At 49.6% G+C, this 14,142-nt stretch overlaps 1 protein-coding gene across 3 annotated transcripts in view; it reads left to right on the top strand.

Moving 5' to 3' along the window:
* LOC130609191 (chromatin remodeling regulator CECR2) overlaps nt 1-13,843 on the top strand; it is a 98,301-nt gene extending 84,458 nt beyond the window's left edge. For 2 of the 3 annotated variants that reach the window (XM_057427872.1, XM_057427871.1), the window contains 9 exons: nt 3,818-3,947; nt 4,242-4,279; nt 4,383-4,474; nt 4,768-4,894; nt 6,317-6,750; nt 7,824-7,952; nt 8,046-8,868; nt 10,907-12,314; nt 13,163-13,843. In XM_057427872.1, the coding sequence (XP_057283855.1) occupies nt 3,818-3,947; nt 4,242-4,279; nt 4,383-4,474; nt 4,768-4,894; nt 6,317-6,750; nt 7,824-7,952; nt 8,046-8,868; nt 10,907-12,314; nt 13,163-13,382 (3,401 nt within the window). In that variant the 3' untranslated portion in view covers nt 13,383-13,843. The remainder of the gene's footprint in view (nt 1-3,817; nt 3,948-4,241; nt 4,280-4,382; nt 4,475-4,767; nt 4,895-6,316; nt 6,751-7,823; nt 7,953-8,045; nt 8,869-10,906; nt 12,315-13,162) is intronic. The other variant, XM_057427874.1, reaches the window with a different exon arrangement.
* Nucleotides 13,844-14,142: the final 299 nt, after the last annotated feature.

The following is a 14,142-nucleotide window of genomic DNA, read 5'->3' as shown; positions in this document are numbered from 1 at the left end:
TAAACTGAGAATCATCTAGCCTTCAATATCAGCCACATATATCTCTCTCACCTTGGCAAATTGCCTAGCCTCTGTGCTTTAACTCTCCATCTGTATAGACAATATTAATCTCAAAGTTCCAGAAGAGCTGCGAAGATAAATGTACCTGTAAAAAAATTCTTATTCTACTATAAGCCATGTCCTTTTCTGGGTAAATTCAGTCACTACATCATCTGGGTACAGTATTGTTTAACTTGCTCACCAATTACTTGGATGAAGGGATAGAATGCCTCCTCAAGTTTGCTGCAATACAAAACTGGTAGGAGTGGCTGATAGCCCAGAGTGCTGTGCTGTCATTCAGAAGGATCTAGACAGGCTGGACAGATGGGCAGAGAAATTCAACAAAGGCAAGTGCAGGGTCCTGCACCTCGTGATGAATAACTCCATGCACTATTACAGGCTGAGCCCTGACCTGCTGGAAAGGAGCTCTATGGTGAGGAACCTGGGGGTCCTTGTGGATGAGTTGTCCATGAGCCAGCCGTGTGCCTCTGTTTCCCACAAGGGCAATGGTATCCTGTGTCCATTAGGAAGAGCACTGCCAGCAGGTTGAGGGAGGTGATCCTCCCTCTCTACTCAGCCCTGGGGAGGCCTCTCTTGGAGTGCTGTGTCCAGTCGTGGCCTCCCCAGTACAAGAGACACAGAGCTCCTGGAGCAAGTCCAGCAAAGGGCTACTAGCGTGGTTAAGGGTCTGGAACATCTCTTGTATGAGGAAGAGCTGGGAAAGTTGGGTCTGTTCAGCCTGGAGAAGGCTCAGGGGCATCTAATAAATGTATACAAGTATCTGAAGGGCGGATGTTAAGAAGATGTATCCAAACTCTTCTTGGTGGTGCCAGGAGGTAGGACAAGAGGCAACAGGTATAAACTAAAACACAGGAAGTTTCACCTGAACATGAGATCAAACTCCTTTACTGTGAAGGTGGCTGAGCATTGGAATAGGGTTCCCAGAGAGGTTATGCGGTCTCCTTCCCTGGAGGTATTCAGGAGCTGTCGGGACACAATACTGAGCAAAGTGCTGCAGGTGACCACGCTTGAGCGGGGAGGTAGGGCTGAATGACATCTGGTGGTCCCTTCCAACCTCAACCTTCTGTGATTCTGTGGTGATGCAAAGCCACCAGAGAGCCACTCAAAGAAACTGGCATGGGATTGGGCAATAAACTGTTTTAAGCTAATTTAGCTACATTCATGCTTTTCTTGGCAGACATGCTTTTATTTTGGTTTGTGCAATTCCAGTTTAGTTAAAATTTGTCCCTAGTCAGTTTAGGCTATGTCAGGAGAGTCCATTTCAAGCTGGTGCAAAAGCTGTTTGGAAAGGTTATATAAATAGCTGACTTGTTCAGTTAAGTCACTGCAGTATTTTTTTTTTTATCCCTAGATGAAACGGCAGCTCTCCAGGTAAAACTGGCCTCGTAGCCATCTTTCCTTATTGCCAAATACATCTGCCATTAACAGTTACTTCCCTGACAGTTCTTATGATGGACAGAAAGTGGTTAGGAAATGAAGTCATTATCTTGCTTGCATCAGACTTGTTAAAATTGGACATCCATTGACAGAGGTTTTAGGGTAGCAAAGATTTTCTGTATTTTGCAGTCTGTTTGGGATTTAACATTAATATTGTAAGGTGTTCTGCAGAGGGGAGATATAAAACACAAGGTGAAATATCTGCTCTCTGATGTACTTCATCAGCGCTTCACCTGCTTCCCTCTTTTGGACCGTGTGCTGTTTTTAGATCATGTTCCTGCTTCCACTCTGGGATTTCACTTCCCGCCAATGCACACCCCAAGTAGCAAACCTCCTGTGGGGCCCATCTATTTGTTCCTGAATTTATGAGTTAAGGCAGCTTTATAGATTCCTTCCACAACAGTGGGTTAGAGTTTCCCAGTTCTCTTCCCAGATGCTGCTCCAGCATTATCTCTTGCACATATGACTTTCTATCTGTTTTTAGGACAATGCTGAGATTTTGAAAGCTGCTGGGTAGGATTCAACCTAGGCCAACAGCATGGCAACAAGCTCTGCCAGTGATGTTTAACATGGTGTGTTAATCACCTGTTGTGTAGGGGGACCTGCCATTAATCCTGACTGAGCTCCAGTCTGGTACCAGGGTAGTGCTCCCTGATTCATGGCAGTTTATCAGACCAAATCCTTGGCAGGCCTTGATTATTTCTGAAATGTGCATCACCTTACCCTGTGGCTTCTGTTCCCATGAGATTTTCCTTTTGCTGCCCAAGTCATGCCCTCATGTCTTTCTCAGCTTTTTTACTTAAGCATCCATTACAGTGTCATCTAAGTGATGCTAATTTTACAAAAGAAGCATGAAATACTGAACTGTGCCTGGACAGATGCAGATGATCTCTTAACTGCAATTTAATCATAGAATAGTTTGGGTTGGAAAGGACCTTAAGATCATCCAGTTTCAACCCCCTGCCACGGGCAAGGTGCCATGGGCACACCTTACACAAGACCATGTCGTCCAAGGCTCTGTCCAGCCTGGCCTGGAACACTGCCAGGGATGGAGCATTTACCTTTTCTTTGAGCAGCCTGTTCCAGTGCCTCACCACCCTCACAGCAAAGAACTTCTTACTCATATCTAACCTGAACTTCTGTAGATGCAAGTCATGTCCTTCCAACTTCAATGGTACCCAGAGACTTCCAGTGGGAAATTTGGACTTTAATTTATTGATCTTTGACATATCTGGTCATGGACCTCCCTGGAAATATCCACCTTGTAGCTATTCCTAGTTTTCTTGTGCTCTCAACCCCCATCCCAAGTTTGGTTTTGACTGACAGAGTAAGACAGTAAATTAATACTCTTCCACCAGAGCTGGAGCTTGGGTCTTTTCCATATTCCGAAGATGGAGCCTCTGCTAGAGGGTATTAGCCAAGTCTCCCCCATCTTTCTTTCACTCTTGAGTGTTCCCCAGCGTGGCCTTTTTTTCTGGGGTCTTACACCTATGACATCTCTCCTCGAGCATTATTTTCACAGAATTCTGCTCCTGCAGAAAGTTGGTACAACCACAGGTGTTTAGCAAGTCAAATGAATTCAGATTTCCTATAAGAGAAAGGAAATGAGGTTCATACGGGCCCATAAACGTTCTATTATGAAGCAATCTGTTAGCCAGCTGTCTGGTTGCAAACCACAGGTTATATTACCAGCATTGCTTCTTCCTGTCTCTCACCTCTTAAAAGCTGTCCCAGTGGCCCTCCTGTGTGGCAGCTTGCTCACGCTGGTTGCTGGCCATGAAGGCCTACCTGAGCAATCTGCCCAAAGCTAGCCACCATGGTGGAGGATATTAATGTTCCCAGTTTCTCATTGCCTCCCAGCTGGGAGAACTTCACCCTTCCCTCAGTACTGTTCTTCATCCACCTCAGTGTAAACCAGCTGCCTTGAGTTCACCTGCCTGAGGTGAAGCTTCTGAAGGATAACTTAGCAAGCCAGCTCTTTCCATAGCCCTGATCTATGCCTAGTTCTGTACATTGAACACCTTTCTTTGTATCTCACCACAGTTGGGAATTTGTTTGGAAGATGCCATGGGAAGCATCTGTATCACAATAATGCTTCAGAATCAGTGATTTTAAAGTCAAGGGAAAATGAAGAGGCATGTTGATGGTGTGCTGTATTCTCACCTCCTCTGCTCCTGTGCTGTTGCTGCTTTTGCAGAAAGAGCAAGGACGTTTTACTGGCGTTCTTGAGAACTGCAGGATCTGCCTTTATTTTCCCTGCAAGATGACGTTGACAAGGAGTGATGAATGGTTTTGCACCTCTCCTCTTTCCCCACTGCAGAACGGGCCAGGAGGAGGAAGCTTCGTGAAGAGCGGGCCTGGCTGCTGGCGCAAGGGAAGGAGCTCCCCCCTGAGCTTTCTCACTTGGATCCCAGTTCCCCTACCAGGGAAGAGCGAAGGACCAAGGATCTGTGAGTATACAGCTGGGCACTGCAGCATGTGAATGTATTGAAGTAGTAAGTCTGTGAAGCAGAGGAGTCATTCACAGGAGTGAGGAGGAAGAAATGAGGTTGGAGATCAGCAAGGAGTACACTGAGAAACATCTGGGTTTGGTCCACGGTAGAGGAGTGTTTGTGATAAGGTCTATTTGTCAACTGGCATGCAACCCCGTGCACTGGCAGTGTGCACGGGGTGAAAATGAAGTACAAGAGCATGTCTCGTATTCACTTCAGTCTGCATATTCACTGTTGTTCTTCCCATTACAGCTTTGAACTTGATGATGAGTTCACAGCCATGTACAAAGGTTAGTCCTGCCCCAGCTTTCCCCTTTGCATGACTTGCTCAAACTGAAATGCTGCCCTGGGGGTGTGTGCATAATCTTTCACCTTTCTTTTGCCTACTGGCAGTTCTAGATGTGGTAAAGGCTCACAAGGACTCTTGGCCCTTCTTGGAACCTGTTGATGAATCGTATGCTCCCAACTACTACCAGATCATTAAGGTATGGAAGGTGGTCCAGCCATCTTGACTAATGCACTTTGTTGACTGGGATGCTGCCTTTTCTAAGTGTCAAGAAGTTTTGTGGGCTATGTTACCCTCGGAAGTCAAACTACATGCATGATGCCAGTAGTCCCTTCTAAACCTTACAGATCAAGGAAACCAAAGATGAGAGGCTACCTCTTTCAAGAAAGCAGACTCCACTCTCCTTTCCCCTTACATGAGGAAGCTAGCTATGCAACTTTGTAAGCCCCACTGCGCTTGCTGTAACTGAAGGGAGGTTTTGTTGCATTTCAGGCCCCCATGGACATCTCTAGCATGGAGAAGAAGTTGAATGGAGGTCAGTACTGTACCAAGGAAGAATTTGTGGGCGATATGAAGACCATGTTCAGGAACTGTCTTAAGTACAATGGTGAAGGCAGTGGTAAGAGCAGTAAGATGCTAAGTTTGTCTATTTGCAGTGCTCAGTTAAAGCAAGTAAGCAGTGATCTTTTCCTACTCACCAGCACTTGATTTGTGCTCATTCACTTTCAGGGTATTTTTGGAAGGCTGAACAAAAGAGTTGGAGCCCCTGAGTAAAAAGGCCTGGGGTTTTAGTGAGGTTTTTAGCACAGTTTGGTCATGCCAAACTGGGTCATGGCACACTAAGGGGCTCCATATTGGTAGAGGGTGAAGACAGAATATACAAAGAGAAGATAGTCTGTTTCTTTCTGAGCTCATTCCTTCATGTGCCTGTGTGTATACATGTGCCTTTCTTTCTCATAATACCTAACACAGACTTTGAAAAGCATTGGAGTCTGGAGTGCGGCTAGCTCCCAGGTTTTGTTGAGTACCACAGAAAAGTGAGGAATGAACCACAGTTGTAGTCCTTGGGATGGAAAAATGTAGGTTTTGGATTCCTTTACTACTGAGTGAATAAAATGAGTCTGCAAATGGGAAGCCCTGGGTTTAACTGCTATGCCAATTAAAATTCTATGTGTCGCTTAGGTAAAAAGTCAGTTCCCATATGGTGGGTCATCACTGCAGACTGTGTCTCACTAGCACCGCCTTGAAAGGGAAAATACGTAGAGCTACCCAGCTTGTTGCTGTGGGCCCCAGGTAAAAGCATTCCTGCACTGCCACTGGGAGAGCTCTGTTTCCCGAGGAACTCCAGGGTTAGTTTGGTGGAAATAACTGGAAAGTCATTTGCCTCAAGCCCTTGTCATTAATACCTCTCACATCTCTATTCCTTCCTGTCCATTCCGATGAAAAGTAAGAGCCCCTCTGAGCAGAACTGTCCTTGTAAATGATGCAACAGGGACACTGGTGTTGGCAACAGTTTTTGTGTCGGGGTCAGCAAGTGCTTTAGAAACTGTACATAGATAAATATATTTGCTCATTTTTCTCTGTCCTGTAGCATACATCAGAGATTTGAACAAGTCCAAGAAAAGCCTCTGAATGTAATCAAAGAGCATTGCTGGAAATTCACATTTCTTCTCTCAGTACTCTGTTGGCTAACTGTGCAGGTCACACATCTCTGCAAGCAGAGGTGGTGCTTCTCATAATGTAATTCTTGGCACTATGCTGGAACACTGAGTTAATGCTGACTCTGCAGGCTGTGCTGCTAATGGTACTTTGTCATGCCTGTGTGCCTGTCCTCTGGTGGGGTTACTGAACAAATCTGGTGCTGTGTTGCTTATCAAGTTTGAGAACATAAACCAAAGTTGACTAGCTAGAAACAAAAGTCTTCCTCGAAGAAACTTGGTGGAGGGGAGGTGATTTATCTGATGGGGAAAGTCAGATTCTACTTAATTGCTTTTCTCTGTAAGCCTCTGTCCCTGATGTTGTTGGGGTTTTTTGACTGCAGAATATACCAAGATGGCTTACAACTTAGAGAGGTGTTTCCACCGAGCAATGATGAAGCACTTCCCTGGGGAAGATGGAGACACAGATGAGGAGTTTTGGATCAGAGAAGATGGGAGACGAGAGAAGAGGAGCAGGCGGACTGGCCGCTCCAGCACAGGCAATGTTTGGACTCGGTCTCGAGACCCAGATGGAGCAGGGAAAAGGCAGCAACACCTGGAAAATGGAGGAAAACCTCCACCATATCGAGCTGCTTCCAGGGCTCCTGCTTCCTCCTCCTCTTCCTCTTCATCCTCCTTCTCCTCGTCCTCTGCAGACGATCAGAGTGGCAACCCACTGCAGCCTCCTCGAGAAGTGGGTCCTTCCAATGGGAGAGGTTTCCCTCGCTCTCTGCAGTATGGCGGCATGCCCAGCCCTGTACCACATCCCGGACAGATGGTAAGGAGCAGGCTCTGCTGTTCTTTACCCATCAAGCCTGTGGAGGGGGGGAAATAAAGGGGAATGGAACTCTTGACTGTGAAATCCCTCCTGTGTCACAATAACCTTTCCCCAGAGATTAAGGGTCAGGGCTATGGTTTCTAGCCCCTAGATTTAAGCTGGTACAGCTTCAGTTTTTGCCACAGGAGCTAGGGACAATCTTATGATGCTTCTCAAAACCAGCAAGTCCCTATGTGGGCTTGCGCCGGCCCTGGCTCCCCCAGTTCTCTCCTTGGAGAGTTACCCCATTGTGCATGGAAAGCAGTTGTATTTCCTTTCTTAACCTCCAGTTTTATGATGCTCAACAAGCCAGTCTTCTTTTGTCTCAGTTGCTTACAGATGCCTGATAGCTTTGTGCCATCTGTGTGTATTTCGTGCCTTGAGTATTTATAAAAGCAGTAAATGAAACCAAACACAAGGCCACCCTGGACAGCAGCAGTGACCTCCTTTTAACCCATTTCTTCTCTGAATGCCACCTGTTCTGCCTCCCCTTTGGGCTGTTCCTCGCCCATCTTTCACTGCCTTTTCCACTGCAACTAGCAATGTCCTGTGGGTGCGGTGTATCATCTGCTTCTCTGAGATCCAGGCTACCCTTCATCCTTTTAGAGCAATTCTTATGATGCAGACAGTGGGAGGCAGTAGGAGAGCTGGAAGCAACAAGCATTGTGAAGGAAATCCAGCACGTTCATTTACCCCATTGACCTGCTTGCTTACTCTTGTACGGTCCTCAGAGTGAACCACTGCCCCCTCCAGTCTTCTTGCTTGCTCCTAAGTAGTTGGGTGACAAGTGTGTGTACTGCAACCTTGAGCTCAGGAATATATGGATGGGGAGTGAGAGAGTGACTTTGGCAGGAGGGCTGTGTGTCACCTTGTAGAAAAGAGACCACAGGTTTTTCATGTATACCTCCAAAAAGCTCATCTGCTCCTGTGGTTACTCCAGCCTTGGCTTCCCCCTGCCTGCAGCAGCTCTGCAGTTTTTCTGTGGTCCACAAACCGTTTCATTGCTCCCTCCTGCACCTCTCCTTGTCCCCCAGAGACCAGCTGTGCCAGGAACGTTTGGTCCCCTGCATGGATCGGATCCCACCAAACTGTACGGCTCACCGCGAGTGCCTGAGCCCCATCCTGGAGACCCAGTCCAGCAGCACCAGCACTTCTCCATGCAGGTAAGAACCACTACAGCCAAGGGATCCAGTACCCCAGGCCCTGCTGGATGGCTCTCACTGAGAACCCCTCATCTCTTTCTCCCTCCTCCCCAGCCGGCCGTGGGACTGAGCGAGCACCGCGGGCACAGGCTGGCAGCCCCAGAGAAGCAGGCATGCGCAGGACCGACCCACGTCTCTGGCCTCAGCCCCCGGCCAGGCGCCCTGCAGCTGGGGCGCATGAGCGGCCCCCCGCCAGACGCTGTGTACCCACCAGCCCAGTTCCAGCAGGGCTTCCTTCCCCCGAGGCATAACGGGCCCCCCATGAGGCCGCCGGAGGGCTCGGAGGTCCCCCCAGGGCACATGTACCGGCCCTACAAGTACCTGAACCGCTCACACCCAGCCCTATGGAATGGCAGCCACGGCCCCACCGCCCAGGGCACTGTGGGGCCAGAGGAGAAGGCGCCCATGGGGCCGGGGCCCTCTCTCCAGCCCCGCACCCTGGGTCATATGATGGACCCACGGTCCATGAGGCCACCACTGCCTCCCAGCCAGTGGACTGAGCAATCCAATTTCCTACCTCACGGGGTGCCTCCCTCAGGATATATCAGACCGCCCGGGAAAGCCGCAGGGCAGAGGATGCCACAGCCACCAGCTGCTCTGTTTGGGGGACCGCCCCAGGTTCAGAGGGGGAGCCAGGGCGGGGAGTCCATGATGGACAGCCCGGAGATGATCGCCATGCAGCAGCTGTCCTCCCGCGTGTGCCCGCCGGGTGTGCCTTACCACCCTCGCCAGCCGCCGCCGCCGCACCTCCCCGGGCCCTTCCCGCAGCTGGCTCACGCTGCCTCTGCCGCCAGCGTGCAGCCCCCAAAGCCTGCCATGGGCAATGGGGGCTCACAGGATCCCACCGCACCGAGCATGGAGATGGACAGCAACCAAGGTAACCTCTCCAGTGACCTTCCGGCCTGTATCTGTTGCCCCGCTCACTGACACGCATTCCTCCCACCTGCTGGACAGTGCAACCATTTCCCATTCCGTGCTGGTGTGCGGTTGTGGGGAGCAGGCAGGAGCGCCCTCAGACTGGATTTGTTGCTCTTGGGCTCCAAATTTCTAGGGATCCAAACCTTGACTGTCATACAGATGTGCTGTGCTGCAAATGTGGCTTTATTTGGACTTGTGCTCCTAGAGAAGTGGAGAATATGCCCTGATCTTCAGGCTTGCCAGAGTCAGTTTTAAGCAGTGGCTGAAGCTCAGCAACAAAAGCAGGGTTTTCTTTTCTAGAAAATAATTAAAATGTTGATTAAATAAAATCCCAGAATCACAGACTGTTTTGGGTTGGAAGGAACCTTAAAGATCACCCAGTTCCAATGCCCCTGCCGTGCGCAGGGACACCTTCCGCTAGACCAGGTTGTTCAAAGCCCTGTCCAACCTGGCCTTGAGCATCACTAGGGATGGAGCATTCAGTTTTTACATGTGTGTATTTCTTTAATCTGATTTGGAATATATTTCCTACTCCAGCCATCACTTAGACTTTCTAAGATTGTTTTGTTTCACTGTAGCTTGCCAGGGGTCCCCTCTGTCCCAGCTGTACCTGCAAGCTATCAGTTTGCCTTGGGGTGCAAATGCAAAGCATAGGCTGTGGTGCTTCTAGAGCTCACTTGGAATTAATATAAAAATGGGATCTACAGAGAGTTAGGTAAGAAAAGAAGACATTATGTGAATAAATGGTTTAAATATACTTCTTTGAGTATGGCTTCTCCACAGCAGCTGTGTCGGTTCAGGTGGGACGGCAGTGTGTCACGTGCACCATCACAAGTTTCTCTCTAGTTGAATTTCATTCTAGCTGGTAAACTAGAGATCAAAAAAAGCCCAACTTAAAAATAAACCAAACCTAAAGCAGAGATCAAAAAACCCCAGAGATCAAAAAAAAATTTTCTTTTCATTAATTCTAGCTGGTAAACTAGAGATCAAAACCCTTGCATCTTTTATGGATCCCTCGTGTGCCTTGCGCTAGGAGCAAACTCTTTCCTTGTGTGGCATTGCTTAAAAGTCATCATCATTTAACTGTGCTGGATATAGAACAGAGACTGGGGGAGGACGTTGAGTGATTGCAGGGCAGAGCAGTCGCATCTCCAAATCACAGTTGGTTAAAATATGGCTGCAATTGGCTTTGCAGCATCTTGGTTGTGGTAGTGCTTCTGCCACGCTGTGGGCAAGTGGGGTTTGTGGACCAGAAGGGGCAACACAGCCTGAAATCAAGCTGCTGTTACTCCAGATTCTTATCTTGCTGTTATGTGGACCCCACAGCGGTATTTCCCAATTCTGCCTCTCTGTTAGGCAGCCTCTGCACGCCCCTGTGTCAGACTAAATCCACGTGTGCAGTGTTACTCCAATGGACGCGTGACTTACTTGCAAACTACGGCATGCCTGTATCTTGAGAGTTCAGTCCACATGTGCTATCTTCTTCCAAGAGAGGTGCAGCCTCACAAGTAGTTTTTAAAAGAGTTCTTTGAAATGGAACAGCTGCTAAAGGTCACCTACCTCTGCGAAAATGCACTTCAGAATTGCTAAAGGTCTCTGAAGGGAAGGTGAGTGTGGGAGGGAGGCCCTGCAGAAGAGCAGCTGTCCTGATGCCATGCTCCAGCAGTCCTGTAGAGAGGCAGAGTAGAAGGTGGAACTTTATAGGCTTTTGAGTGCGTACAGTGTAAGGACCTTCATGGCTTTAGAAGGTCGCCCGTTTTTCTCATGCATTTGCAATGAAGTGTTAGGGACACCTTGGACAGAGCTGCCCAGCAGCTTGGGTTAGCAACAGCAGAGGATGCTGAGAGGCTATTTTAGTACACCTGGTTAAGCTGGCAGGAATTAATCTTTGGCGTGTGTGCTTTGGGGGAGTGTGAGTAGGTGTGTGCATGTGCTGGGCTGGGAGGGCCATTTTCTGAAGTTAGACCAATGTGTGACTTTTTCTTCCTCACTTCCAGTAGAGCCACCAGCAGGCATGGACGAGAAGGCTCAGTGCATTGGCATTCCCGACGGAGCCTACGCCAAACTCCTACCTCATCCCAAGCCCCCACTGCCCATGGAGTGCACCAGGCACGCCTTGCCCCCAGATGGGGAGGGAGATGGTTCCAGTGTGAAGGGCGACCTGAAGGCAGGACAGGGCAAGGGCTCGTGGCCGGCGGAGAGCAGCTATGCCAGTGGCCCAGGCTGTGTGAGGGACCTGGTGCACACCTCTGAGAGAGGCGGTACGCTCCCTGAGAATGGGGCAGCGGGCGAGGGGCCAGCATCTGATGCCGAGGGGAAGGGGCTCGCTGCCAACCTGCTGGAGAAGCCCCTCTGTGGTGGGGGGAAGGCTCTGCCTGAAGCAGCTGTACCTTGCATGGGACAGGGCACTGGCCTCCCTGGCATGGATGCCAGCTCCATGGGAGCTTCCCCCAACCAGTTCCACCCTCTCTACATGCCTGGTCTGGAATACCCAAATTCAGCTGGGCGTTACCACATCAACCCAGGCTTGCAGGGGTTCGGTCCCATGATGGGGGGGAAGCCTCCTCCTCCTGCCTCCCACCCTCAGCATTTTCCTCCACGGGGTTTCCAGCCAAGCAGTGCCCACCCTGGCATCTTCCCCCGGTATCGGCCCCCCCAGGGCATGCCCTACCCCTACCAGCCACAGCCTCAACCTTCCTACCACCACTACCAGCGACCGCCCTACTATGCCTGTCCGCAGGGCTACTCGGACTGGCAGAGGCCTCTCCATCCCCAGGCCAGCCCCAGCGGGCATCCCACTGCCCATCCATCCCTGGCCAGACCCCTTTTCCCGGACCGGGGGTCCACCAGTGGCCTGCAGGGCTGCGAGGCGCTGAGCGCTGCCCTGGCCTCTCCCAACCGCATGGACATAGCGAGTGCCAAAGAGGTTTCTCCAAGCGATGGGCAGGATCTGGGGCCTGAAGATGAGAAGTCCGAGGAGTCCCAGGAAAGACCAGAGAGTCCCAAAGAGTTTCTTGATTTGGACAACCACAATGCAGCCACAAAGAGGCAGAGCTCGGTGGCAGCAGGGGAGTTCCTCTACGGAGCCCCACCACCACACCTGGGCTCAGGGATGGGATTCGGCCCATCAGCTTTCCCTCCCCATGGGGTGATGCTACAGACTGGCTCTCCTTATGCATCCCGGCATCCCGCCAGTCATTTCCAGCCCAGGACATATGGATCGCCCATGAATGCTCACCTATCTCATCATCCGGTCTCTAGCCAGACTAACGGCCTCTCTCAGGAGGGACCCCTGTACCGCTGCCGAGAGGAGAACGTAGGTCACTTTCAGGCCTTGCTGATGGAGCAGAGAGGCAGTGGAAGTGGCATGGGGGGGCCACCCCAGGACTTGTATAGACCCTCGGGGTAAGATCGTGTTTTCTGCGAGAAGGCAAGGTGGGAGGGGGGTGAAGCCCTGTGATGATAAGTGTTGGATATCCTTGAAAGGATAATGCTTGAAGTCAGGGGAGATGGCAAGCAAAGTTGAAAGGCTAACTGGTGACTGTTAGACCTTTGGAGTGCGAGGTCTCTTAAGCTGGAGAGAGTCTCGTACAACTCCTTAAAAACAAGTGGCAATTGCTAACATGGAGACCAGTTAACCTGTCCCATCCATCCCCACACCAGTGCTTTGTTTTATCTGTCAGTGTTTGTTAATGCATTATTCAGGGTTGTGCATCTCCTAATCAAATGGACTCTTGCCTTTATCTTTGCGAGTATTTTATCACATCTTTCTCATAGTGGGGCAGAGTAGCTAACTAAAGTAGAAGTTAGCCTCTTGTTATGAATCCCTTTACTTAAGTAATGTTGCTCCCTTTTTCTCCCCTCCTCTTGCTTTGTCCTTCCTCTCTGTCTCAAATTTCCCTGACAGATAATTACTTCTCACTGAGACTGTGCGTATCACATTTTATTCCTACGTGGAAAACTGCGCTACTCCAAAAATTCCCTGTTCAGATTTTATAAATATGATTCCACTGTTAAAGCTTTGTCAAAGTCCTGGCATGACAGTCCTCCATCTAGTATTCAGGGAGCTTGGCTTGCAACTAAGCCACTGGGAGGGTGGCATGGATTAAAGGTTGTGTTTTGGGGGAAGCCAGAAAGAAGTTTACACAAGGTGCATGCTTGTATGTGAATGTTTTATGTATGCTTTCAATGAAGTAATGGGATTTGCTCTTGAGTTCATGTGCTAAAACTCTCTCTATTCAACCTGGCTCCAGAATGCAAATGCATCAGGCTCAAGTTCCCTTCCCAAAGATGCCTACAGCAACCATGTCCCGGGAAGATCTGACGTCACAAAAACCATCAGCATTGCCTCTGGATCAAGTAAGGGCTGCTAGAGAGAGTAGAGTTCACATACAAGTCTTTCCCTTCCCACTGGTTAAAAGAGAAGTGTTTGATGAAGTGGGAAGCACTGGGGGAAGCTGGGAAGTGAACTAGTGCTATGTAGAGGAGTTGGGGATGTCTCTATGGTCTCAGCTGGTTGTAAAATGTAATCTAGGTGTTCCAATAGTGCTAGCTTTGAACTGGTTGCATGCAGTCATGAGGTTATTCCTTTCTAAAGCTGCCAGTTAAAGCCTCCAACTCTTGTTCTTCCTCTTCCAGAGCTAGTCCGAGGAAGGAAGGACCTCATGAAGACGAAAGCCACACACGATTTGGACAAGGGGGAGGAGGGGCAGGCCTTCCTCCTACCTCCCCTGACCCGAGCAGCATGTAGCTTCCTGGATGCATGGAACACAGTGCTGCGATGGCTTTTGTGTTGGGAACCTGGAGCGGTGCTGGGCCCCAGCCAGCCGAGCAGCTGGCTCGCCACCACAGGGCGAGCATCACACTCTGGTGGCTTTCCGTGACCGGAGACTGCGTCTCATTCAGGGTTTGAGGGATTTTTGGGGTGGGGGGAGGGCAGGGGTGGGGGCAGAAATGTTCATTGACTGCTAAACTCAGGTATATTTTTCAGGGTGGAAGAGGACGATGATGGAATTTTACTTGTAGTATTAACATGTGTGTTTTGGAGCTGGATCCAGTTTACAGAATTTAACCTGTTGCCTTTTTAAATAAATTTCTGTTGTTGGTGAATGTATTGTACATAATGGGGGAGGGGGTGGGCCCAGCTTGTAGTGGGCTTAGCACTGGAGGAATCCTTAACTGTTTACAATCATATCACACTGAAATCTTTCAGGATACAGTGAGGGTCTGGGGG

This window comes from Pezoporus wallicus, unplaced genomic scaffold, assembly GCF_028554395.1.
Source record: "Pezoporus wallicus isolate ANWC-B61680 ecotype Strahan unplaced genomic scaffold, APGP_CSIRO_Pwel_v1 contig_2908, whole genome shotgun sequence".
In the NCBI taxonomy this organism is placed as follows: Eukaryota; Metazoa; Chordata; class Aves; order Psittaciformes; family Psittacidae; genus Pezoporus; species Pezoporus wallicus.
This window is presented reverse-complemented; position numbering and strand designations above follow the sequence as displayed.